Source organism: Doryrhamphus excisus, chromosome 22, assembly GCF_030265055.1.
Source record: "Doryrhamphus excisus isolate RoL2022-K1 chromosome 22, RoL_Dexc_1.0, whole genome shotgun sequence".
NCBI lineage: Eukaryota > Metazoa > Chordata > Actinopteri > Syngnathiformes > Syngnathidae > Doryrhamphus > Doryrhamphus excisus.
The window spans coordinates 433,887-458,682 of NC_080487.1; the positions used below are offsets into that span (position 1 = coordinate 433,887).

Sequence of the window (24,796 nt, forward strand, 5' to 3'; positions counted from 1 at the left end):
TCACGATGCGACTTTGCTTTGCTTTGCTTTGTTTTGATTTGATTTTTTATGATTATGATGATTATGATGATTATTGTGATCATAATAATAATTATTATTGTTATCATTGTAATTATTATTAGAGCCGTTCAGAAGAGGGACTCACATGGGAGGGGTCTTAACAACCCCCATTCGTCCAAACTGTAATTCATCAAGTGCTTTACCTCTGCTCTATGCAAATTAGCTTTGGAAATGTTAGCCTTAACCAAGACAGCAATGCTTATAAATTAGCATTGGAAATGTTAGCCTTAACCAAGACAGCAATGCTTATTTTCCATTGAGCTTTTAGGAGATTTTTTCCAATATTTTTTTTTCCATACCGTGACTTTTTTGTGAGTCTGTAAAAGGTGGACTTGTTGATGTGAATGTTCTATTGCATCTGGTTGGCCCTGGTACTTGGACTTCCTGTTGGGACTTAACGGGACCCTCTGTCCCTCCCCTCTCAGTTCTGCCTCAAAATGGATGGCTGTTGTCTTTTTTTACGCCAGGGCCGAGTTGAGCCGGGGGATTAGAGCAATCAGATTAGGATCACTGCTGTTGTGGGTAGACTGGTCGGAGAGTCCCCTCCTTGCCTCCAGCTCCTGGTCTCCATGAGGGGCAACTTTGACACCGGGTTCCGTCCCAGGTGAGGTTCACTCCAGACACTTCTGCTTGTTGTGTGGTGACATCACTGCGTCCAGGACCGCAGGATAGCAGTGTGAGTACTCCGCTATGCTTACGCTGCTTTTATGCTCGTGTTTGGTTCCGACCCACTCAGCAGAATTGACTTAGCCAAGTGTCGAGTTTGATGGACGTTCTGACTTTTCCTACTTCCTACCCAACTATTACATTGGACAGCTTGTATTAAATATCATCAACCACTGGAGGATGCCCTGTGACATTCATTGTGGTTGTCTACGCTCATGCCTTTCTAGTTTGTTATTATTATTATTATTATTATTATTATTGTAAGGCTAAATCTAGCTGTACTAGCCTCCTTTTCCTCAGTCTTTAAATGAGGGAGTTGATTTGGATGGGATACATGATGGTTGTCTACCTTGGTGCTTTTTTATTTTCATTTTAAAAAATGAAGCACGTCAGTTAGTTTGAAGAGGACCAGGAATAAGTATCAATATATTTACATTTCTTGGATGCCATTCAGGATCTAGTGACTGTACAAATATACTATCGTCTAATATTTTGAGGTGTTTAGGTGATGTTCGGAAGATGTTGTGTCTTTTTGGCATCCAGCCTCGTTGTGACATCAGCTCGTTGTGACATCATCTCTTGTCCAATTTGTCACCGCAAACAAACAAATTGCACTTCATGTCCGTCCTCATCTCACACGGCCATCTGGACCTCACCTGGAAAGCACGACTAGACCTTTACAAAATTTCATTCTACTTTTGTCTAAGCCTGTGTGTGTGTGTGTGTGTGTGTGTGTGTATGTGTGTAATAATAATAATCATCATAATAATAATACAGTAGAACCCGACTCTGACTTCCGATGCCAGTTGCTGTTTTGTATCCTAGCGAGCTATGCTACATACGTATGCTGCATATTGCTTCTTGGTTCCAAGGTAAGGATATTTGCTGGTGTATTAATAATAATACCACAAGATGTACGCCGCATTGTATGCTAACCCGGAAAATGTATGTAAACCTGAAAAACACGCTAACCAGGGCGGACGCTAACCAGGGCGAATGCTAACCACTGTGTATTTTTGCAAAGTCATGTAGGATCTGTTGAAATGGACCATACGATGGGCCATACTACAGTATTGGTCCGATACCAGGTACATACAGGGCTGGTATCGCTGATACTGATATCGTTATTATCGTCATCCTTTATTTTTCAAAATAATTGAATGACTTTAATTTGTGTGTCATAATTAATAACCACGATGCTACGTTCCTTTCCAGTGTGAGAACCCTAAAAGGATCGGTCCGCCCCGTGAATCCAACCATACGTGCTAACAGCGTTATTAGCATCTAGCAAAAAGCCCGAGATGTCAACGCCATGTCCAGCGCGGCTCTAAACGCGTCAGGCAGAGAGGTCTCCCACATGCGGCCCAAAAGCTCCATGAGGGCCCTTCATAGCCTGCTTCCCGTGCTTGTGTGCAGGTTGACCACCATCCCATGACCCCATCCAGGGGTCCACCTGCCAAGCCATGAAGATGGGCTCTCAAATCCGCCTCTTACTGTGGAAGAACTGGACTCTCCGGAAGAGGCAGAAGGTAGCAGGCGTTTTAGCGCTTGGGGTGTGCTTGATGTTTCATGGCGTTCTACCTGTCTCGGTGCAGATCCGCTTCCTGGTGGAGGTCTTCTGGCCCGTGTTCCTGTTCATGGGGTTGGTGTGGCTGAGAAAGGCCAACCCGCTCTACCAGCAACATGAATGTAAGGAAAGCACACGCCTTAGAGGTCCCATATTTGGATTTTGGTGCCACCATAACAGGAAGTGTTGTAGAAGAAGTTTGAAGGTCAACCCTCCTGGGACCACGCCTCTGTCCAACAGCGCCATTTAGCACTTTATTACACTTTGATCCACTCCACATGTACACCATAACATCATAGATGCCATAAAGCAGCTACAACATCGTCGGGACAGAAGGACTCATTTTCATAATTCATAACTCATAACTCATTTTCTCACGCTAGAATGCCCATAAAAGGGAAAGCCCGGGAGGCGGGGTTAGATATAGCAAAGGTGAAGCCTGATGGAGATGTTAGGTTGGTGTTCCTAAATACGGCCATGAAGAACACATGTTTTGCACAACGGGGTTCCTTTAAGAAGATCTTTGGGAAGTCCATCACCGCTCCACCTCGGCCCTGCCATCCTTGCAGGTCACTTCCCCAACAAGGCCATGCCATCTGCAGGCGTTCTTCCGTGGATCCAGGGCATCTTCTGCAACGCCAACAACCCCTGCTTCCGCTACCCCACCAGAGGAGAATCTCCAGGGCTGGTCTCCAACTACAACAACTCCATGTAAGCCTCGTTGATCCTCCTCAGCGCTTCCAGCTGTCACATGACATCACGTTGTTTTGTTCCAGACTGGCGCGGTTCTACGCCGACATCTTGGAGATGTTCAACGACACGGAGGTGCAGCAGCTCAGACGCGTGTGGCATGAAGCGTCCACCTTCTCCAACTTCATGGAAACGTTGCGCAATAACCCGGCGGTGGTATCAGGTACAGGAAGTGGACCCGCTATCCCGCCGAGGAACGCTTCTAGAACTGGTCTTCTTCTTCAGGCCGGGGTCTGAAGATCGAGGACATTCTGAAGGACGATGAGGTTCTCACGGCCTTCCTGCTGCGAGACGCCGCCCTCTCCGACTCCGTGGTTTACCAGCTGATCAACGCGGAAATACGAATCGAACAGGTGCTTTGGGGCGGATGCTAACGGGGGAGGCGGGGGGGTTAGCTCCCTTCATGAATGTCTTTCTGCTGTCCCCCAGTTTTCCCGCGGCGTCCCTGACCTTCAGCTGAAGGACATTGCGTGCAGCCAGGCTCTGCTGGAGCGCTTCATCATCTTCCCGAGTCGGCGGGGCCTCCACGGCGTCCGCAACGCCATGTGTGCCCTCAGCCAGCCCAGGCTGCAGAGGATCGAGGACGCGCTCTACGCCAACGTGGACTTCTTCAAGATCTTCAGACTGGTGAGTGGCCATCATCATCGTCATCGTCATCATCATCATCCCGTCTTAACGTGACGTACCTAATAAAGTGGCCGTCAGTGCTCAGCATGAGGGAGTCATGTGACGGCCTTATCCCTCTTGCCCTGTTTGCTAATGGGCTTACCTGGCGCCCCCCCCACTAAGACATGACCCGAGTCCTGCTGGCCTGGTGGGGGTTAGCCTAGATGTTAGCATAGCTGTCCAGCTAGCGTCCCAATCATAACCAATCATAACATATACAACATTTTCTTCTTATTGTTTATTATTTCAGAACTTAAACCAATTAGTAATGATTAATGATGAACTAATTATGATTAATTTCACTGCCTTGTTAGCTAATGTACTTTACTGAGCAAAAAAATGACGTTACATATTATTCTACCTCATGTATGTTTATTATATTGCAAATATTTTCAGAAATGGGAAAGCACTTTTTCCTTTGTCATCTGAATGTGTTGATATTTTAAAGTCCAAATGACAGTATCATAAGTATCATGGTGTACTAAGTACTACGCAGTTAGTACAAACGTAAAAAACGTAGTACGCTACGTTGGAGAGAACGTAGCGCACCGAAGCGCATTCCAACTTCCTGGCGTCACCCTGACTTCCTGACAGGAAGGATATCTGGTGGGCTCATATTTGTCTGACGTTCCCTCCTTTGCTTTCTTTGTTTCGGGAATGTTCCGAAATGTGATCCACCGTGGCCTTTTCACCCCCCCCCCCCCCCCCCCCCCCCCCCCCCCCCCCCCACACACACACACACACTCGGGACACTTTTTAGCCCACTTTTTCATGTCTTTCCTGCTCACTGTGTCACATGACAGCTGCCTCGCGTCATGGACGGCGGGTCAGATGGGGTCGACCTGCGGCGGTGGGGGCGTGTCCTCAGGGCGACATCGGACAAGATCTGGGAGGTGAGTGTCCCCCACAATGCACCACTGCTGCCTGTGGTATTTTTAGCTGCTCCTTTCCTCTGCGTACGTACGTTCTGCAGTCTGAGCGGCAATGCTCGTTCGTACTTTGATGCCGTACTTTGATGCCGCTACGTTTTTTATTTTAGATCAGATTTGTTGGTCTTCAGGGTCAAATTGGTCTCTGTGGACCATCAGTTCTACAAACCGACATAGGACATGGGACGGTACTTCAGTCATGGTCCGTCACCAGGACTGGACCATAATAGTCCAGGATGAACTGGCTGGTGGAGAGAATAGGAGGAATGGGAATGGGCTCAACACGCATCCCTGTGGAACCCCCGTGATGGTGAGCAGAGGGGATGTGGTGGAGCCACCCTTCCTGTCTGTCTCATCTCTGGCGGTGACTGGATCAGATGGTGTTTCTGTTGGGGGGGGGCTGAAACGGTCTGGGGAGTCCAGGTGTGGGGGGGGGGAGGCAAGTGGAAGGGTGATGATCCACCGTTTCTCCAGGAACTTGACTGCAGCCGTCTGATGTTATCGTTATGTTATCGTTATGTTATCGTTATGTTATCGTTATGTTATCGTTATGTTATCGTTATGTTATCGTTATGTTATCGTTATGTTATCGTTATGTTATCGTTATGTTATGGCTAGGTCACTAAGCCACTAAGATCTCTTCCATCTTATTTCATTTTTAATCACTTTTATAGCTTTTATATTCTATTTTACTTTAGCATAGCTATTTTTGTATTTCAATAATCATAACATTTTATTTATATCCCTTAGTGGCATAGACAAGCCTTGGATGGATATTTGTAGTCTTTTTCAAAAACCATCAACCATAATAAAGATAAAAATGTGATGTCATTTAGTTGTTTAAACATTCAAAATAATCAAATCAAATAATATAAATAATAATTGTATAATAATAACAATGTGTGTGGATGTTTGACATCCCATCATCACCTTAAAGCCGAAGAATGGGTGGGGGGGGGGGGGTGTGAGAGAACATTCCTTGCCTATGACACATCCTGTCATGGGACCTCCTCCTCCTCCTCCCGGTCGTCGCCATGGTGACCGAGCGGCGCCATTGCTCACACGTCCTTCCTCTGCGTTGTTTGTCTATGACATCATCAGGGAGCGACCATAATAAATCACGCCACTGATTTATTGTTACACACAAGCTCACCTTTATTGAATTCATAATGTTGTATTTATGGATACGTTTCATAAACGTATATTAAAGTCCATATAAGCTAAATATTAAACACAATAAGGAAATCAAATTGTCATATCAAGCTACCTACTGTATCTACAGTATCTGAAGCACTTTCATTGCAAACATGAGCAGAGCAAGGTGTACCACAGGGATCAACATCAGGTCCACTGATATTAGAATTTATCTGCAGTTTAATAGATTTTGATTATGTAATCAACGATCCCAATAGATTAGTCAATCAATCATCAAAGCTGGTACAAATATTGAAAATGTGATACAAGTATAATAAATAAAGATGTACCCCCCCCCCCCCCCCCCCCCCCATGTTCTTCTCAGCTGGTGGCGCGTGACAACTCCCAGCGCATGGTCCAAGCCCTGACCCCCCTCTTCCAAGCCGGCGGCCCCCCTTCCTTCTCCTCCCTGTCAGCATCCGTGTCCAGCCTCTTCTGTGGCTACCCGGAGGGGGGGGGCTCCCGGGTGCTTTCCTTCAACTGGTACGAGGACAACAACTACAAGGTGTTCCTGGGCGTCAACGGCACCCGGGGGCAGGACCGCCAGCGCGCCGCCTACGACCACACCACCAGTGGGTTCAAGTTCCCATCCCATAGAAAGATCTAAAAATGTGCGTCACAGAATGGACTCCCCTCTGTTCCAGCCCCCTTCTGCAACAGCCTGATGGAGACCCTGGAGTCTAACCCCATCACCAAAATGCTGTGGAATTCCGTCAAGCCCCTGCTGATGGGAAAGATTCTGTACACCCCCGACTCCCCCGCCGTCCGCAAGATATTAAAGAGCGTAAGGGAGACCACCTCTGACCCCACTCCCTCGCCTCTCTCCACGGGACGCCCTTAATAAGGATCACTGGTTGTTTTTGAGGGGTTTCAACCGCTCACCTTTTGGCTAACCACTTGCCAACATGGGGGGGGGGGGGGCACAGGGGGCTTTTCTTTGTTTTATTTGTTTTACTTGTTGATTCTGAGAGCTAGTTGTAATATTTGGATTAAGTAAGCTATCACAAACATATCACCCCCCCCCCCCATATATACCCCCCCATATACTATATATATTATAATATTTGCCTCTGTCATATATAGAATCTTTGACAACCACTCCTGCAGTAGATTCTCAAAAAGAGCAGCTAGCCTGGTCCTATACAGGCTCTTAGACTAGCATGGAGATTCCTAAAAACAGCAGCATGCTCCTGCCATATATAGGATCTTTGACTGGTGTTTTTGCAGTACATTCCCAAATACAGTAGAGTACCTGTTTCATACATGACATCTTTTCATGAGGATTTTGCAGGTTTTTAACAACAGCAGCTTTCCTGATCCGAGAGAATTAGCATCTTTAGCAAACATGCTTGCAGTAGATTCCTAAAAATAGCAGTCGAAATAACAATAACAATAATAACAGCTGAATACTTTTAAAAGAGCCAAGGATACTTCAAACAGGAGTCTTCTCTCTATTTGGAATATGTCTTTGCAGAGGCTGTCAATCAATCAAAGCAGCGCATCATTGTCCGCGTTGACATGAGGTTTTTTTTGTCATCATTTAGGCGAACACGACATTCGAGGAGTTGGAGAGGCTGCAGAATTTCGGGAAGATGTGGGAAGAGGTGGGGCCTCAGCTGTGGGACTTCTTCCACGGCAGCGTGCAGATGAACATGATCAGAGTGAGGACTCACAGGGCTGCGTATTCATCAATATTTCCTTGGGGGGGGCGGGGGGGTCTGCTGGGAATATAAGATGTTTGCAATATTTCCTATTTCCTGCACAGGACACTCTGGCAAACCCGACGGTGATGAACTTTGTTGACGACAGCCTGAAGGACGCAAACCTGACCACCAAGGACATCCTCAACTTCCTGTACGCCGGGCCCGAGGAGGCCAGGGAGGCGGGGATGGTGAGCTTCGACTGGAGGAACATCTTCAACGTCACCGACCAGATCATACGCACCGTCAACAATTATGCCGAGGTAAGGATATGAAATATTAAAAAGAACGCTAACGGGGGCGGGGCTGGAATTGAACCTTAGCTAATCATCCTGGTCATCCTGCAGTGCATCAACATGGACAAGTTTGTGGCCTACGACGACGAGTCCCAGATGATCCACCAAGCTTTGTATCTGCTGGAGGACAACAAGTTTTGGGCCGGCGTGGTCTTTGCCGACATGTACCCTTGGACCACCAGCGTCCCGCCGCACGTCAAGTACAAGATCCGTATGGACATCGATGGCGTGGAGCGTACCAACAAGGTCAAAGACAGGTCAGTGGCCTGGGTTATGTTATGTTATGTTGTCTTATGTTATGTTGTCTTATGTTGTGTTGTCTTATGTTGTGTTTTGTTGTGTTGTCTTATGTTATGTTGTCTTATGTTGTGTTGTCTTATGTTGTGTTGTCTTATGTTGTGTTGTGTTGTCTTATGTTGTGTTGTGTTGTCTATGTTGTGTTGTCTTATGTTGTGTTGTCTTATGTTGTGTTGTCTTATGTTGTGTTGTGTTGTCTTATGTTGTGTTGTCTTATGTTGTGTTGTCTTATGTTGTGTTGTCTTATGTTGTGTTGTCTTATGTTGTGTTGTGTTGTCTTATGTTATGTTACGTTATGTTATGTTATGTTACGTTATGTTATGTTATGTTACGTTATGTTATGTTATGTTACGTTATGTTATGTTACGTTATGTTATGTTACGTTATGTTATGTTACGTTATGTTATGTTGTCTTATGTTGTGTTGTCTTATGTTGTGTTGTCTTATGTTGTGTTGTGTTACGTTATGTTATGTTATGTTGTCTTATGTTGTGTTGTGTTACGTTATGTTATGTTATGTTGTGTTTTGTTGTGTTGTCTTATGTTATGTTGTCTTATGTTGTGTTGTCTTATGTTGTGTTGTCTTATGTTGTGTTATGTTGTGTTATATCATGTTGTGTTGTGTTACGTTGTTATGTTATGTTATGTTATGTTTCAGGAAGGAAAAACTATAGAATTACAGATACTTATCATAGCAGTACTGAGTATGAGTATCATAGCAGTACTCATATACTGTGCAATGACGCCCCCTGGTGGCAGCAAGCATCCATCCATCTATTTTCCATGTTGCTTATCCTCACTAGGGTCACAGGGGTATGCTGGAGCCTATCCCAGCTGACTTTGGGCATGTTGCCATGTGGGGGTTTGTTAAAAACATGTACCTCCAAGCCAAAGGTTTTTCATACGTGTTCTCCTTGCAGGTACTGGGACCCGGGCCCCAGAGCGGACCCCATGGAGGACCAGAGGTACATCTGGGGGGGCTTCGCCTACCTGCAGGACATGATCGAGCACGGCATCATCAAAGTACACACCGGCCACGACTGGCCATTGGGGGTCTACGTGCAGCAGATGCCGTACCCGTGCTACGTGGACGACCTGTGAGTGGGGCGCTAGACTAAAAGTCACCAGTGTTGTCATAGCGATGAGCTGCTGAGTCAGCAACAACAGCAACTGTAGTTTATGCTAAGTAAAACATGCAACCTTTGACATCAGGGGGTTGCCTACAGCCACATGTGTTCCACAGGCAATGTTTCTCGACCAGGCGCTAGTTAGACACCCACATTTATTCATTTGTGGCGCCGTCCTGGTTCTTCTCCCAGTTTCATGATCACGCTGAACCGCTGCTTCCCGATGTTCATGGTGCTGGCGTGGATCTACTCAGTGTCCATGACGGTGAAGAGCATCGTGTTGGAGAAGGAGCTGCGCCTCAAGGAGACCCTCAAGGCCATGGGCGTGGCCAACGGCGTCCTGTGGTGGACCTGGTTCATCGACAGCTTTGTTGTCATGGCGGCCAGCACGGCGCTGCTCACGTCCATCATCGTGGTGAGGAAGAGGAGGAGGCCAGGAGGTACTTTGGAGACAATGGCCGCCAATGAACCGCCTTCCATCTGCTGGTCTTTCCAGGGCGGCAAGGTGCTGAACTACAGCGACCCGCTGCTGGTGTTCTTCTTCCTGCTGACCTTCACGGTGGCGAGCATCATGCAGTGCTTCCTCATGAGCGTCTTCTTCAACAAGGCCAACCTGGCGGCGGCGTGCAGCGGCGTGGTCTACTTCACGCTCTACCTGCCTCACGTGCTCTGCTTCGCCTGGCAGGACCGCATCACCACCAACATGAAGCTCGCCGCCGTGCGTCCACAAAACTTTTGTTTGACCTTAATAATGATGTGGAGTGCCTGAGAAAGTGCACACCAAGTTCATAAAACCAGCAGCAGCTTATCGTCTTTTCTTCTTGTCGCTTTCTGACTGCTGTGCAGAGCCTTCTATCTCCGGTGGCGTTCGGCTTCGGGACGGAGTACCTGTCCCGCTACGAGGAGCAGGGTTTGGGTCTGCAGTGGGACAACATCCAGACCAGCCCGCTGGAGAAGGACGGCTACTCCTTCCTTACCTCCATCCTCATGATGCTGCTGGACGCGGTGCTCTACGCCGTCCTGGCCTGGTACTTGGATCATGTCTTCCCGGGTGAGGCTGCCCCAACCTTCTTGAACGTTCCCGATGAAAGCAGAACCAACCCTAACGTCTCGCTGCCCCGTGGTCCCCACAGGACAGTACGGCATCGGGCGGCCCTTCTACTTCCCTTTGCAGCCGTCCTACTGGCACAAGGCTGCACCTTCTGGGGGTGACCATCCAGGTTGGAATGAAGGTTTTAGTGCTAAAAGTACACTGGAAGCGCTAATGCATATGCTAATGTTTTGGCCTGTGGCACATTCCAAATACCAACAACAAGTGGAAAAATTATAAAAGAATAAAGTCAAAATATTGAGAAAAAAATGCTAAATGCTAATGCTAATGATGCTAATGCTAATGATGCTAATGCTAATGCTAATACTAATGCTAATGATAATGATGATAATCATAATGCTAATGCTAATGCTAATGATAATGATGATAATCATAATGCTAATGCTAATGCTAATACTAATGCTAATGCTAAAGATAATGATGATAATCATAATGCTAATGCTAATGCTAATGATGCTAATGCTAATGCTAATGATGATAATCATAATGCTAATGCTAATGCTAATGATAATGGATTAATTAGATTTAAACATGCATCAGGTCCCAATGGAATACATCCCATAATCAATCCACAGTTCCCTGTCCAAAAGGAGTAGGGAATCCAATGAAACCATTCCCATCACCAACCTGACCAACAGACGTTCCTGGTCTTTCTCCACCCAGCTCCTCCAGATGCAGACAAAGTGGAGAAGGATGCCGAGAGTGGCGCCCCCCCGGACCCCGCCTGTAACGGCTCGGCCGGCAGGCAGAAAACCTGCAAGCACCAAAGCAAGCGAGAACGTCTGGAGAGGCAGAAGGAGTGGCTGAGGCGCCAGGAGGAAGAGGAGGAGGAGCTTGGGAAGCCTTCTAGCGACAATGAGGACTCTGGGAAGGATGAAGGTGAGGACGGCTTTTCTCCGGGTGGATGGATGGATGGATGGATGGATGGATGGATGGATGATGTTTATAATATTTATTAATGTTGTCATTTTCTCCTCTTGCAGGCCTGCTGTTGTTTGAGCCGGACCCACTCGGTCTAGCCAAAGGGGTGCAGATCCAGGACCTGGTCAAGGTCTACAGTGGAGGCTCTCGCCCGGCTGTTGACCATCTGAGCCTCAACTTCTACGAGGGCCAGATCACTTCCTTCCTGGGACACAATGGCGCTGGAAAAACCACCACCCTGTATGAAGGGGGGGGGCATCATGGGACTTGTTTAGTGTTGGCTTTTTAGTGTCATGATTGTGTCTCCATCCAGGTCTATCCTGACCGGACTCTTCCCGCCTACATCTGGCACCGCCTACATCTACGGAAGAGACATCCGCACCAACATGGACGCTATACGATCCTCCTTGGGAATGTGTCCTCAGTACAACATCCTCTTCAAGCAGTGAGTGGCGACACACCCACTCACCCACTCACCCACTGGACACTTTATTAGGCACACCTGCACATTGTATAGTGTATATGGATATACTGTATACCATATATTGGATATATACAGGTGTCATTTGTTTGCATGTTTCAGATCATCAAACAAATGTAAATATTAGTCCTACTCCTATAGAGCAGCTACACACAATGACCCGCACAGAAAGCTTTGTGGAGCTTTCAGAATCTGCACCTATTCCAGCTGGATTTCCCTGCCTTTCCAGTAGTCGGTTTTAAGTCCAGGGTCCACCCTGGACTGGTGGCCAGCCGATCCCAGGGCACATATAGACAAACAACCATTCACACTCACATTCATACCTATGGACAATTTGGAGTGGCTAATTAACCTAGCATGTTTTTGGAATGGGGGAGGGAAGTGGAATACCCGGTATGTGAATGTGAATTGAATCCAGATCTTCCCATCTCCTGACTGTGTGGTCTGAATGCTAACCACCCAACCACCGTGCAACCTGACTGATTTATTGATTGCGTTTCATATCAAAATTTAGAAAAGTTTACAAATTTGAATGAAAACAAACAATCCAAAGCATCTTTTCTTTATTTGTTATTGTAGGATGTCGACTCCCACATCAGAAAAATGTGCATATGAAAATGTTTATGTCAAATAAAGCAACATAAATATTCATATATTCATTTTCTTGGTTTTCCGGTTATGATTTTGAGTTTGCAAGCCAAGCGTAGTTGAGTCATTCTGGTTCGTGTTTGGGTTTCAGTCTGACGGTGGAGGAGCACATCCTCTTCTACTCGCTGCTGAAGGGTCGCACCCAAGCGGAGGCGGAGAAGGAGGTTGAGGAAATGCTGGTGGACTTGGACCTGCCTCACAAGAGAGACGACCAAGCCCAGAACCTCTCAGGTGAGGAAGGGCCTCTTGGCTGCACCGAGGACTTCCTGCCGTGACCTCACCGTCCTCGCTCTCCACAGGTGGCATGCAGAGGAAGCTGTCAGTTGCCATGGCGTTTGTCGGCGGCTCTAAAGTGGTCATCCTGGATGAGCCCACCTCAGGAGTGGACCCTTACTCTCGGAGGTCAATTTGGGACCTCCTGTTGAAATACAGATTTGGTACATACGGCGTAGAATGACACGGACGTCCATCGTGCCGTGTTAGCATGGATGTGATGTCCCACATCGGTGTGCAGGTCGCACGGTGATCCTGTCCACGCATCACATGGACGAGGCCGACCTGCTGAGCGACCGCGTCGCCATCATCTCCCAAGGCCGCCTGCACTGCTGCGGATCGCCCCTCTTTCTCAAGAACGGCTTTGGCGCCGGCTTCTACCTGACGCTGGTGCGACGCATGAAGGAGCTCAGGAAGAAGGAGGTGAAGTCTACAACAGGGGGGTCCAAATCCTTCCGGGGGGGGCCACATGGTGGGAAATGAAAGGATGCAACTTTGCCACTTTGATATTTTGTAAAGCAACACAGATATGCTAAGTAGTTATAATTCAGGAAAAAACTGCATCCCAGCTCTGTCATATACCGTTACATACGTGTACTATTATCAACTCATAATATTGGGTCATATAATATCATAACTTTTTAACGTAGTCTTCCCAAAATTACAACTTTATTTTGTAGTTTCTCATAATATTCAGTAACTTTATACTACTTAAAACAACATTATTTTTCCTCATATTATGTTATTCTTGTAAAATTATGACTTTTTGTCATTTTCTCTCAGTATTTTGCCTTTATTCTTGTCAAATTACTGCTGATTTTCTATATTTGCTGTTGTTTGGATTTATTTTTAAATATTTTAATTTAAAAACAGGAAAAAAAAAAAGCAGCCACCGGCACCAAATGGCCCCTGGGCCGCACTTTGGACACCCCTGATACAAATATTACTGATACGTCATCATTATAAATCCAGCCTAATAATGTGTATGAAACATTTTCTACATTTACTGAATTAAAAACATGTCTTGACCTGATCTTCAGGATCGGGATCAGGGTCCGACTCGCTATATTTTTGAAGATCGGATAATATCAGCTTAGGTGCAGATTCTGGAAGATCTAGAAAGCTTTGTGCGTGTTATCTTGTGTAGCTGCTCTATAGGAGTCCTCATATTGGTTTCTTCTTCTCCCGCCAGAATGACTGCGACTGCGCTTCCGACTGTTCCTGCTCCTGCTCCATTTGCACCAGCTACAAGGACCAGTCCCAGAACCAGTGTCAGACCACAGACCGGGTCCTCGACGGTGAGGCTCACAAGTCCCGTTCCTGTTTCAGATCAGGACTGTATGATGAGGACGTTCCTGATGTTCTTAGGGGACATCGACAGCATCAGCAGCCTCATCCATCACCATGTCCCCGAGGCCAAGCTGATTGAGGTCATAGGTCAGGAGATGACCTTCCTGCTCCCCAACCGCGGCTTCAAGCACCGCGCCTATGCCAGCCTCTTCCGGGAGCTGGAGGAGACGCTGGCCGACATGGGCCTCAGCAGCTTTGGCATCTCGGACACGTCCCTGGAGGAGGTACTATGTGCCACACGTGCCACACGTGCCACCTCACAAGCCCAGATGATGACTGATGATGAAAAATGATCATATCTCATATCACTACATTTACCGCTTTCCTCAACTGTGATGCTTTCAGATATTCCTGAAGGTAACAGCCGATGGAGAAGCAGCAGCAACCAACGCCGCCACCGCTGGTAAATATTGTCGCTTGACCCCGCCCCTCCCCACCCATCACCTGTCACCTGTAGATGGTGGTGCTGCAGTGCAGAAGAAGCTAAGGTCCGACACTGGAGAGCACATTTAGGAGAATGATGCTGTGTTCCCTTTGTATCAACGTTTCATCTTTTGGTATCAGCTGCTCTGAGATCTGCTCCACGATGTCACCCGTCTTCGTTGCGCCGCCTTGTCGTGTTTCCCTCGTATCGTTTTAACACTTGGTCCTTCGCAGACAGCTGTGATGCCGCGCAAGCTAACGGCGTTAGCCACGCTGCCTTGGACTGCAGCCTCGGCAGGGGGTCCAGGCAGGTCAAAGGGGCGTGGCTGACCCTCAAGCAGTTTCACGCTCTGGTGGTCAAGAGGTTCCATCACGCCACCAGGAGCTGCAAGGACTTTGTGGCCCAGGTAAGAACTGAACAAAGCTAACGGCAGCAAATTTAGGCCAAATCATTTTGGCTAACGTTTTCTCCATTTCCAAATATTCAAACGTCAATAAACTTAAAGTTATTTTGACTGAAGCTACAGACGTTGTTCGTCTCTCAGATTGTCCTGCCAGCCAGCTTCATCCTCATCGCTCTCATCTTCACCACTGTCGTTCCTCCGTTTGGGGAGTACCCCAGTTTGACCTTGACCCCTTGGATGTACGGAGCACAGGTCACCTTCTTCAGGTCTGAGGCCGCAGGACGGCATCGTTGTTCATCTAATACCGCCTGGACCTGGTCTGCTTCACACTGCCTTTTCCTTTCAGTAACGAGAAACCTTCTGACCCCTCCATGAGGCACTTCACTGAGCGCTTCCTCGGGAAACCCGGTCTCGGAACCCGCTGCATGGAGGGGGAACCGCTAGGGTGAGCACCCGGCTTTACAGATGCCATGTAGCATCAATGAAGCTATCGCCAAAGTCACTAGAGTTCTTCTTGTGTTTCTCCTCCGTCCAGGATGTCCTGCGGCGGCGGCGACGACGCGTCTGAGTGGGAGCAGCCTGACGTACCTGCCGTGGTCCTCGACATGCTGCAGAGCCCCGAGTGGACCCAGAGGAACCCCTCCCCCTCCTGCCTGTGTAGCAGCAAGAAGAAGCTGACCATGATGCCCATCTGCCCCGTCGCCGCCGGAGGCCTCCCCCCACGCCAAAGACTGGAAGTCACGGGGGACACCATGCTGGATCTGACTGACCGCAACATCTCCGACTTCCTGGTCAAAACCTACCCAAGTCTCATCAGAACCAGGTGACCACAGCAACGAAGAACCGCATCGGTTTGGAATAAATGTGTTCAATAGGTTTTCTAAACATGGACGCTCACCCCGGGACAGGATGTACAGCAGCTCGTAACTCCTCTCTCGTTCGTCCCACAGCTTGAAGAGCAAGTACTGGGTCAACGAGCAAAGGTAACGATCCGTCATCACAACAAAACAACCATCAGTCAGGCGCCCCCCTGCTGACGCCCCTCTGCCCAGATATGGTGGCCTGTCCGTCGGGGGGCAGCTGCCCATCCTGGACGTGGAGCCCCGAGACATTGAGAACGTTTTCCGTCAACTCGGCCAAATGCTGAACATCACGGCGGTAAAAACCAGACGACTCGCCGCATTTTTCCAGTCCATGAATGGTGAATGTCGTCCTTCTCCGGCAGGGGCGGCGTTCTCGAGCGGCGCTGAGGGAGCTGGGTCCTTTCCTACGATACATGGAGAGCGAATTCAACGTGAAGGTGGGCTCCTGTTGTCATGGTTACGTGTTGTTTAATCACGTCAAGTACAGCATTTCCTTACGGTGCAGACACTGGCCTTTATTTAGTCAGCTGCAGAAGGTACCAGGCATCTGGTCCGGAATAATAGTACAAAACTTCTTAATATTATGTTTACCCAAGTTATTCATAATGATAATATCCTGGTCCGGGTGGTGGGGGCAGCAGTCCCAGTCGGGAAGCCCAGACTTCCTGGTCTCTGGCCCTCCTCCAGGAGGACCCTTTCCTCAACGCGTACTGTGGGTGGGCTTATGTGTGGTCGCGGCTCTCCCTGCCAGGTGTGGTACAACAACAAAGGCTGGCACGCCATGGTGTCCTTCATGAACGTGGCCAACAACGCCATCCTGAGGGCCTTCCTGCCCACCAGTGCCAACCCCGTGGAGTTCGGCATCACCGCCACCAACCACCCGCTGAACCTCACCAAGGAGCAGCTGTCCGAGGTCACAGTGTGGGTATCCCATCCACTTTCAGGCGTATTAGCAGCACCCATGCTAAGCTAACAATGCCGACTTATCATGGCCGCCGCCAGGCTGACCACATCAGTGAACGCAGTGGTGGCCATCTGCGTCATCTTCGCCATGTCCTTCGTCCCCGCCAGCTTCGTCCTCTACCTCATCCAGGAGCGTGTGACCAAGGCCAAGCACCTTCAGTTTGTTAGCGGGGTCAGCCCCCTCGTTTACTGGCTGGCCAACTTCTTCTGGGACATGGTGAGGGCATCCTGGAGCCGTCTGATTCATGATGCTGGATTGATTGATTGTCCTGACCTTGGAGAGCCTTTCGTCTGCAGATCAACTACTCCATCAGCGCCGCCATGGTGGTCGGCATCTTCGTGGTCTTTGACAAAAAGTGCTACACGTCCCCGGCCAACCTGCCTGCTCTCGTAGCGCTGCTCCTGCTCTACGGGTAGGACCAGACATTTTTACACCATCCTGCAGAGCCGTTTGATCTGTTCCAGGGTCAACCTGTGGCCATCAGGGATTAGCTGGAAATGTTTTCAGTCATGTTTAAACATCTCATGCAAGTGTAAAAAGAAGCTTAATAAGACAAAATCAAACTAAAAGAAAGTAAAACTACTCAAGTTTGGGAGGCGCTGTCAATGGAGGACGGTGCCATGTTCCTGTCTTGTTCTATGGTTATCATTGCACTTTTCTTGTCCTCGCTATTGCCATAATAGAAGCCACCGTATAATAAGACTAAATAAAAGTAAAATACAGTAAAACCACTAAGGGATTGCTGAGTGATACTGCCAACTAGTGGTCTTTTATTGATATTGCGTATCATATTGATCATATGTGGGATGCTTTCCATTATCTCAAGTTGGATGGACATCAGTGGTTCTATGGTTATCATCACAGTTCCCCCATTTTACAATCACTGGTCACAAACAAGTACTAAAAAAGCCAAAGTGACAGCAGAAGCTTTAATCCTGACTGAGCTGACATCTCACGAGATTTACTGGTGTTTCCTGTCGGAGGTTCGGCTGTGCTGCACTGACTCGTGTTCCTCCTGGCAGGTGGTCTGTGACGCCCATGATGTACCCCATGTCCTACATGTTCAGCATCCCCAGCACGGCCTACGTGTCTCTGTCCTGCATCAACCTGTTCATCGGCATTAACAGCAGCGCCATCACTTTTATCCTGGAGCTCTTTGACAACAACAGAGTAAGGACAAGCTCTCTCTGTTCCACCATTAGGTGCAGTGGGCCTTTTTGGCCACCAGAGGGCAAAAGACTACACAGTGTTAACCAGGAAAGGGGATGTGGTCCATGTTGGGCTGTTTCAATATGGCAGGGGTGTCCAAAGTACCGGGGGCCGTTTGAAACCTGCAGCTGTTTTTCTATTGGCTCACAGCATATTCTAAAAATTATTTGACAAGAATAAAGTCAAACTATTAAGAAAAAAATGTTTAATCTAATGAGAAATTTGAAATATTTACGAAAAAGGACGTAAGGTGCTTGTCGGCCACAAGAGGGCAGCATAACTACACAGTGGAACAAGAAATTTAATTTCCTCATGTTTTGATGTTCTGGTCCAATATGGTGACATTGACTCTAACCTGTGTGTGTGTGTGTGTGTGTGTGTTTACCAGTCCCTGCTGATGTTTAACGAGTGGCTGAAGAAAGGTCTGCTCCTCTTCCCACACTTCTGCTTGGGCCGAGGCCTGATTGACATGGCGATGAACCAGGCAGTCACCGACGTCTACGTCCGATTCGGTAATCCCGCAGCCAGTAAACGCACCAACAGGGTGTGTAGTGATGTGCGTCTGTGTGTGTTTGCAGGAGAGGAGCACTTGGAAGACCCGTTCCGTTGGGACTTTGTGGGCAAGAACGTTTGCTTCATGGCAGTGGAAGGTTTCGTCTACTTTCTTCTCAACCTCCTCATCCAGTACCGCTTCTTCCTGGACCACTGGTAAGGAACTGGTGACCCCAGTCCACATTTTCTTTAAGTCTCACCCAAGATAAGATGGTCCTGCTCGGCTGGGAACACGGTGGTTTGTGTGTCTGTAGCACAAACGAGGACCTAATGCACTTTTCCCTTCATGATCTTCTCGCCGCTTCTTTAGGATATCGGATGACCACCGGATCCCAGTGGAGGACGAGGATGATGACGTGGCATGTGAGCGTCGCAGGATCTACGACGGGGGCAGCAAGTTGGACATCCTGCAGATCAAAGATCTTTCCAAGGTGGAAGCCAGACCCCCCCCCCCCCCCCGACACACCTGAAGTGGACTTGACGTGTTTTTCTCATAGACGTACGTGGGCAGGACGACGGCGGCTGTGGACCACATCTGCGTGGGCGTTCCGGCTGGAGAGGTGACAACGCTAAGAGACTGACTTGCGGTTTTGGTGAAGTCCACCATCAACACTGTTCTCCATGTCCTTTGTCCTCCAAGTGTTTTGGACTTTTAGGGGTCAACGGCGCCGGGAAGACCACAACCTTCAAAATGCTGACTGGCGACACTGACGTCAGCTCTGGGGACGCCACCGTGGTCGGTTACAGGTAAGCAAAGTACTACATCAAAACAAAATGGCGGACACCTTAGCCAGCCACGTGAGCTAGCATTAGCAATGTTTGGCTGTTATATTGTGTAAAGTGTGTCGTCGCGTTTGTGCAGCATCCTGACCGATCTTCTGGACGTGCACCAGAACATGGGGTACTGCCCGCAGTTTGACGCCATTGACGAGCTCCTGACGGGCAGGGAGCACCTTTACCTGTACGCCCGCCTCAGGGGGGTCCCAGAGGGGGAGATCCCCAGGGTGAGTTCCTGCACGGTTCTCATCCAGGATGCATTCAAATGCAAAGTAAGAAGTGGCGTCATTAGGCCTATTTTAGGGAGGGCTTCAGCCCCCCTAAAATAATTTGATATTTTTTATTGATATTTTTTTGATTAAAAATATTAAAAAATAAAACAATTAAATAATACATTTAATAATAATTAATAATAATTATAAATTTTTAATCAAAAATATTTTAAAAAATCTGACAAATTTAATTTAATTTAAAAATTTTATAGGGCAAAAGCAGGCTAATAAGTAATCCAATAAGCAGGCTCATACTAGCCTACTACTACTACGACTACTACAACTAGTAGTAGTAGTAATAATCAGAACCTAGTGACGCCCCTGAAAGTAAAGTCCGTGTAAGTGTGTTGAAACTTCACTTTATGCCCTCATTGTGCGTGCAAGGACACATTTTGTCAATTATAATTATAAATAAAGTTATTGTGGGAAATAATGCCAGACGTATATTATCCTGCTAGAGCACACTATCACAATAGCATTGTGGGTAGATCGCATTGAAAAAAAAAAAAAGTTGGCGCCAGTCCATCATCTGACCTGACCTTTCGCTGACACACGGGTCACTACGCATGCGCACACACCCGTGCTAAGTACCGCTAAACTTTAGTAAGCTAGCGAGTAAGAAAGGGGATACAAATGCGTGGAAAAGACTTCTTTTTTAATGTCATTCTCGAAGTGCGTTTGCCTCATTTGTCAGTCTACAATGGCTTTACCGAAGAAGGGAAACGTGGACTGTTCCTAAAAACTAGCACACCGAGTTCCCTCCGAAAAGCGAGCTGAGAAGGAGGAAAGTGAAGAACTAAAATCCCAGTTGTCCGGACAGCAGTCGTTTTCCACACAGCTAATTTCCCGATGCATCCCCGGCTGGTTCCATGCGGTAAGTAAGTAAGGTCCTGACAAAACAAATGTACACAGTTGTATTGTGCAATATATAGCCTGATGCAGTAATGCTAGGTACATATAAAATAATGCTCAATATATTTATAAATAATATGTTTAGCATTTTTAGTAGGTGGTAGATCATTTTGAGTCGGTCATGCACCCCTGGTCATTGTCGTAAAGTAAATGTCAAATGACAACTTATATCTAATAAGCTACATTACACATACCGTTGTTATGAATGGGAAATGATGAGGAACAGCAGGGGCGTCACTAGGTTCTAGGACCGGGGGGGCTTAGCCCCCTGGAGATGCACAGGATATGAATGAATGTAGTAGACATTTAAAAAAAAAAATCCAAAAAATGTAAATATCCCAAAAACAAATAAGGAACAAGAAGCGGGATATAACTTTCCCACTTTTGGACAGATTTAGTAGAGATACTAAATAGTTTTAGGCCACCATTAAATGTACACAAGTACACACAATCTACACTGCAAAACCAGTGATCAATGATATAATAATCATTATATTATTCATTAGCCTATTATTATTACTATCATCATTATTCTTCTCATTATTACTACTACTAGTAGTAGTTGTTGTATCGTATTAGCCTGCTTTTGCCCTATTATATGAAATGTGTCAAAGATTTTTTCTGTAAAAAAAAAAATCTATAAAAAATATCAAAATATTTAGGGGGGCTTAAGAACACAAAATAGGCCTAATGACGCCACTGAGTAACAGTAAGTATCCAAGTACAATGGAAGTAACAATACATTAAATAACAATAATTGTAAATAAAAATAAATTTCATGAATGAATAAATATTTCTAAAATATTTTTGCAAAAAATGTCACGCAAGTTGTGTTTAACAAATGAAGTTATTATGTATTAAATTAAATGAGCATAGTAATTTATATTACAATTACTGAATATTACAATATTGTTATTGTTGTATATATTTTTTATAAATATAATACAAATGACTGCTATTTAGGTTGCACAGTGGTAGCTGGGAATGGTTGTTTGTCTATATGTGCCCTGTGTTGTCAGCTGGGATAGGCTCCAGCGTACCCCCACCCTAGCGAGGATAAGCAGTAGAAAATGAATGAATTTTTATTTGAAAATATATATTTTTCATTGTTATTTGAATTTTGTAATTTTTACCCTAAACTGCAGCCATTCATTCATTTTCTACCGCTTATCCTCACGAGGGTCGTGGCGGTGCTGGAGCCTATCCCAGCTGTCTTCGGCGGGGTCCACCTGACTGACTGACTGACCGAGCATGCTCCCCCTGCAGGTGGCCGAGTGGGGCATCCAGAAACTGGGCCTGTCGGAGTACGCCAGCCGCCTCGCTGGCACGTACAGCGGCGGGAACAAGCGCAAACTCTCCACCGCCATCGCCATGATCGGTTGTCCAGCCTTGGTTCTGCTGGTGAGCGCCTTAATCGTGTCCACTGACGTCTGTGGGACGTGTGGAATCCCGCCAAGTGTCATCCTGCGTGTGCTATGTCACGTGTGTTCAGGATGAGCCCACCACGGGGATGGACCCTCATTCCCGACGCTTCCTGTGGAACGCCATCCTGAGCATCATACGAGACGGGCGGGCCGTGGTGTTGACGTCGCACAGGTCAGCGGCTTAGCAGTGACACCACCAAAGATGATGATGATGATGTCACTATACTTCCTGTTGTTGTCCACCAGCATGGAGGAGTGCGAGGCCCTCTGCACCAGACTTGCCATCATGGTCAACGGAAGCTTCAAGTGTCTGGGAACCATCCAGCACCTCAAATACAAGTCAGACTTTTCCATGTCCGCCATTCCATAGCGTACTTATACTTACTTACACTTACTTACTTATACTTACTTACCCAAAAACATAAAACCACATTTAACGTTGTGGCTATGCTGATGCGTATAATATATGCTAATGTATGGCAGTGATATGTATAGTATATGATAACAAATGACAGTGATATGTATATTTTATATATTATATATATTATGATAACGTATGTCAACATCTCATCAGACAGGAACTAGTACCTACATTGGAGTCTTCACTAGATTTGTCTTTTGTATCGGATGGCGCAGGTTTGGCGACGGCTATGTGGTGACCATGAAGGTCAAGGCGGCCAAAGCGGGCGTGCTTCCGGAGCTGGAGCACGTGGAGGAATTCATGGAGAGCAGTTTTCCAGGCTGCGTCCAGCGGGAGAAGCATTACAATACGCTGCAGTACGAGATTGCATCCTCCTCGCTGGCCAGGATCTTCCAGCTGGTCGTGGCCAACAAGGACAGACTCAGCATCGAGGACTACTCCGTCTCTCAGACCACGCTGGACCAGGTAGGACAGATATATCCTATCTAGCCATGACTTTGGATGGATGGATGGATCAGTGGTTAGAATCATTGAATGCAAAATGTAGCTTTTTATTGAGGATCTTCTTCAAACACATCCTAACATCCACAACCATGTCCAAAAACATCCTTGGTGTTCCTTCAGGTGTTCGTCAACTTCGCCAAGCAGCAGACGGCAGAGGACGACGCGGTCACGTTGCGAAGACGCGGCGCCGGCAGACCCAAAGATCTGAAAAAAATCTCACCTGTGAAGAGGAAAACTTAAGTGGGACTGTGATGTAAAACCATCGTTGTGTATTTCCATGCATGTATGAACATGTATGAATATGTACATACTGTACAAGCAACACGCTACCTGCACTACTTTTGTAATAATGCATATTTCTACAACGAAGCACAGACTGTAGATTTACATAAAGCGGCATTAAATGTTTTAATATTAACATCATCTCTGGAGGAGGTGCAGCGTGTCGTTTTTTTTTTTTCCATTTTTTAAAACTTGCTTAAAAAGCACTTTTCTGTCAAAAATAAAAGCGGAAACCTCACACACACTCAACAGGGGCCCCAGAAGCATCCAAAAATGGCATAAAATGCCAGATTTTGATTTGGTGATTTTTGACAAAAAACGTAAGGGGTTAGTATGTCGTTTTTTTTTTTTTTTCATTTTTTTCAACTTGCTTAAAAAGCACTTTTCTGTCAAAAATAAAAGCGGAAACCTCACACACACTCAACAGGGGCCCCAGAAGCATCCAAAAATGGCATAAAATGCCAGATTTTGATTTGGTGATTTTTGACAAAAAACGTAAGGGGTTAGTATGTCGTTTTTTTCATTTTTTTCAACATGCTTAAAAAGCACTTTTCTGTCAAAAATAAAAGTGGAAACCTCACACACACTCAACAGGGGCCCCAGAAGCATCCAAAAATGGCATAAAATGCCAGATTTTGATTTGGTGATTTTTGACAAAAAACGTAAGGGGTTAGTATGTCGTTTTTTTTTTTTTCATTTTTTAAAACTTGCTTAAAAAGCACTTTTCTGTCAAAAATAAAAGTGGAAACCTCACACACACTCAACAGGGGCCCCAGAAGCATCCAAAAATGGCATAAAATGCCAGATTTTGATTTGGTGATTTTTGACAAAAAACGTAAGGGGTTAGTATGTCGTTTTTTTTTTCTTCATTTTTTTCAACATGCTTAAAAAGCACTTTTCTGTCAAAAATAAAAGCGGAAACCTCACACACACTCAACAGGGGCCCCAGAAGCATCCAAAAATGGCATAAAATGCCAGATTTTGATTTGGTGATTTTTGACAAAAAACGTAAGGGGTTAGTATGTCGTTTTTTTTTTTTTCATTTTTTAAAACTTGCTTAAAAAGCACTTTTCTGTCAAAAATAAAAGTGGAAACCTCACACACACTCAACAGGGGCCCCAGAAGCATCCAAAAATGGCATAAAATGCCAGATTTTGATTTGGTGATTTTTGACAAAAAACGTAAGGGGTTAGTATGTCGTTTTTTTTTTCATTTTTTTCAACTTGCTTAAAAAGCCCTTTTCTGTCAAAAATAAAAGTGGAAACCTCACACACACTCAACAGGGGCCCCAGAAGCATCCAAAAATGGCATAAAATGCCAGATTTTGATTTGGTGATTTTTGACAAAAAACGTAAGGGGTTAGTATGTCGTTTTTTTCATTTTTTTCAACATGCTTAAAAAGCACTTTTCTGTCAAAAATAAAAGTGGAAACCTCACACACACTCAACAGGGGCCCCAGAAGCATCCAAAAATGGCATAAAATGCCAGATTTTGATTTGGTGATTTTTGACAAAAAACGTAAGGGGTTAGTATGTCGTTTTTTTTTTTTTCATTTTTTAAAACTTGCTTAAAAAGCACTTTTCTGTCAAAAATAAAAGTGGAAACCTCACACACACTCAACAGGGGCCCCAGAAGCATCCAAAAATGGCATAAAATGCCAGATTTTGATTTGGTGATTTTTGACAAAAAACGTAAGGGGTTAGTATGTCGTTTTTTTTTTCTTCATTTTTTTCAACATGCTTAAAAAGCACTTT

General features: G+C 46.2%; 2 protein-coding genes across 9 annotated transcripts in view; one reads left to right on the forward strand and one right to left on the reverse strand.

Annotated features, from left to right (window-relative positions):
- The first annotated feature begins 122 nt into the window (after positions 1-122).
- On the forward strand, positions 123-23,173 carry LOC131109389 (retinal-specific phospholipid-transporting ATPase ABCA4-like). 4 transcript variants are annotated; one of them, XM_058061332.1, is made up of 49 exons: positions 123-736; positions 2,143-2,255; positions 2,322-2,415; positions 2,863-3,004; positions 3,070-3,206; positions 3,269-3,396; positions 3,473-3,670; positions 4,513-4,602; positions 6,158-6,404; positions 6,477-6,616; positions 7,377-7,493; positions 7,598-7,795; positions 7,880-8,085; positions 9,045-9,221; positions 9,444-9,666; positions 9,748-9,969; positions 10,098-10,302; positions 10,385-10,471; positions 11,026-11,241; positions 11,346-11,523; positions 11,597-11,728; positions 12,504-12,643; positions 12,712-12,849; positions 12,927-13,108; positions 13,878-13,983; positions 14,054-14,259; positions 14,381-14,438; positions 14,693-14,865; positions 15,004-15,128; positions 15,209-15,307; positions 15,398-15,685; positions 15,813-15,845; positions 15,915-16,020; positions 16,088-16,162; positions 16,477-16,646; positions 16,728-16,905; positions 16,986-17,101; positions 17,712-17,859; positions 18,287-18,410; positions 18,477-18,606; positions 18,761-18,881; positions 18,948-19,010; positions 19,091-19,197; positions 19,313-19,454; positions 21,678-21,812; positions 21,904-22,007; positions 22,082-22,174; positions 22,472-22,721; positions 22,881-23,173. In XM_058061332.1, exons 2-49 carry the CDS (start codon positions 2,190-2,192, stop codon positions 22,998-23,000), a joined length of 6,933 nt encoding a protein of 2,310 aa, XP_057917315.1. In that variant the 5' UTR covers positions 123-736; positions 2,143-2,189; the 3' UTR covers positions 23,001-23,173. The 4 variants fall into 4 exon arrangements, 3 of the variants coding, with proteins under 3 accessions (XP_057917315.1, XP_057917316.1, XP_057917317.1); XM_058061333.1 differs by having other exon boundaries at positions 123-664; XM_058061334.1 differs by lacking the exon at positions 123-736 and adding an exon at positions 749-1,598.
- Positions 21,464-24,796, reverse strand: part of LOC131109391 (noelin-3-like) — a 12,750-nt gene continuing 9,417 nt past the window's right edge. For 2 of the 5 annotated variants that reach the window (XM_058061339.1, XM_058061340.1), the window contains one exon: positions 21,467-22,980. The gene's annotated coding sequence lies outside the window, so the exon portion shown is untranslated. Of the gene's footprint in view, positions 22,981-24,796 lie in introns of all 5 variants that reach the window. The other 3 variants (XM_058061342.1, XM_058061343.1, XM_058061341.1) reach the window with 2 other exon arrangements.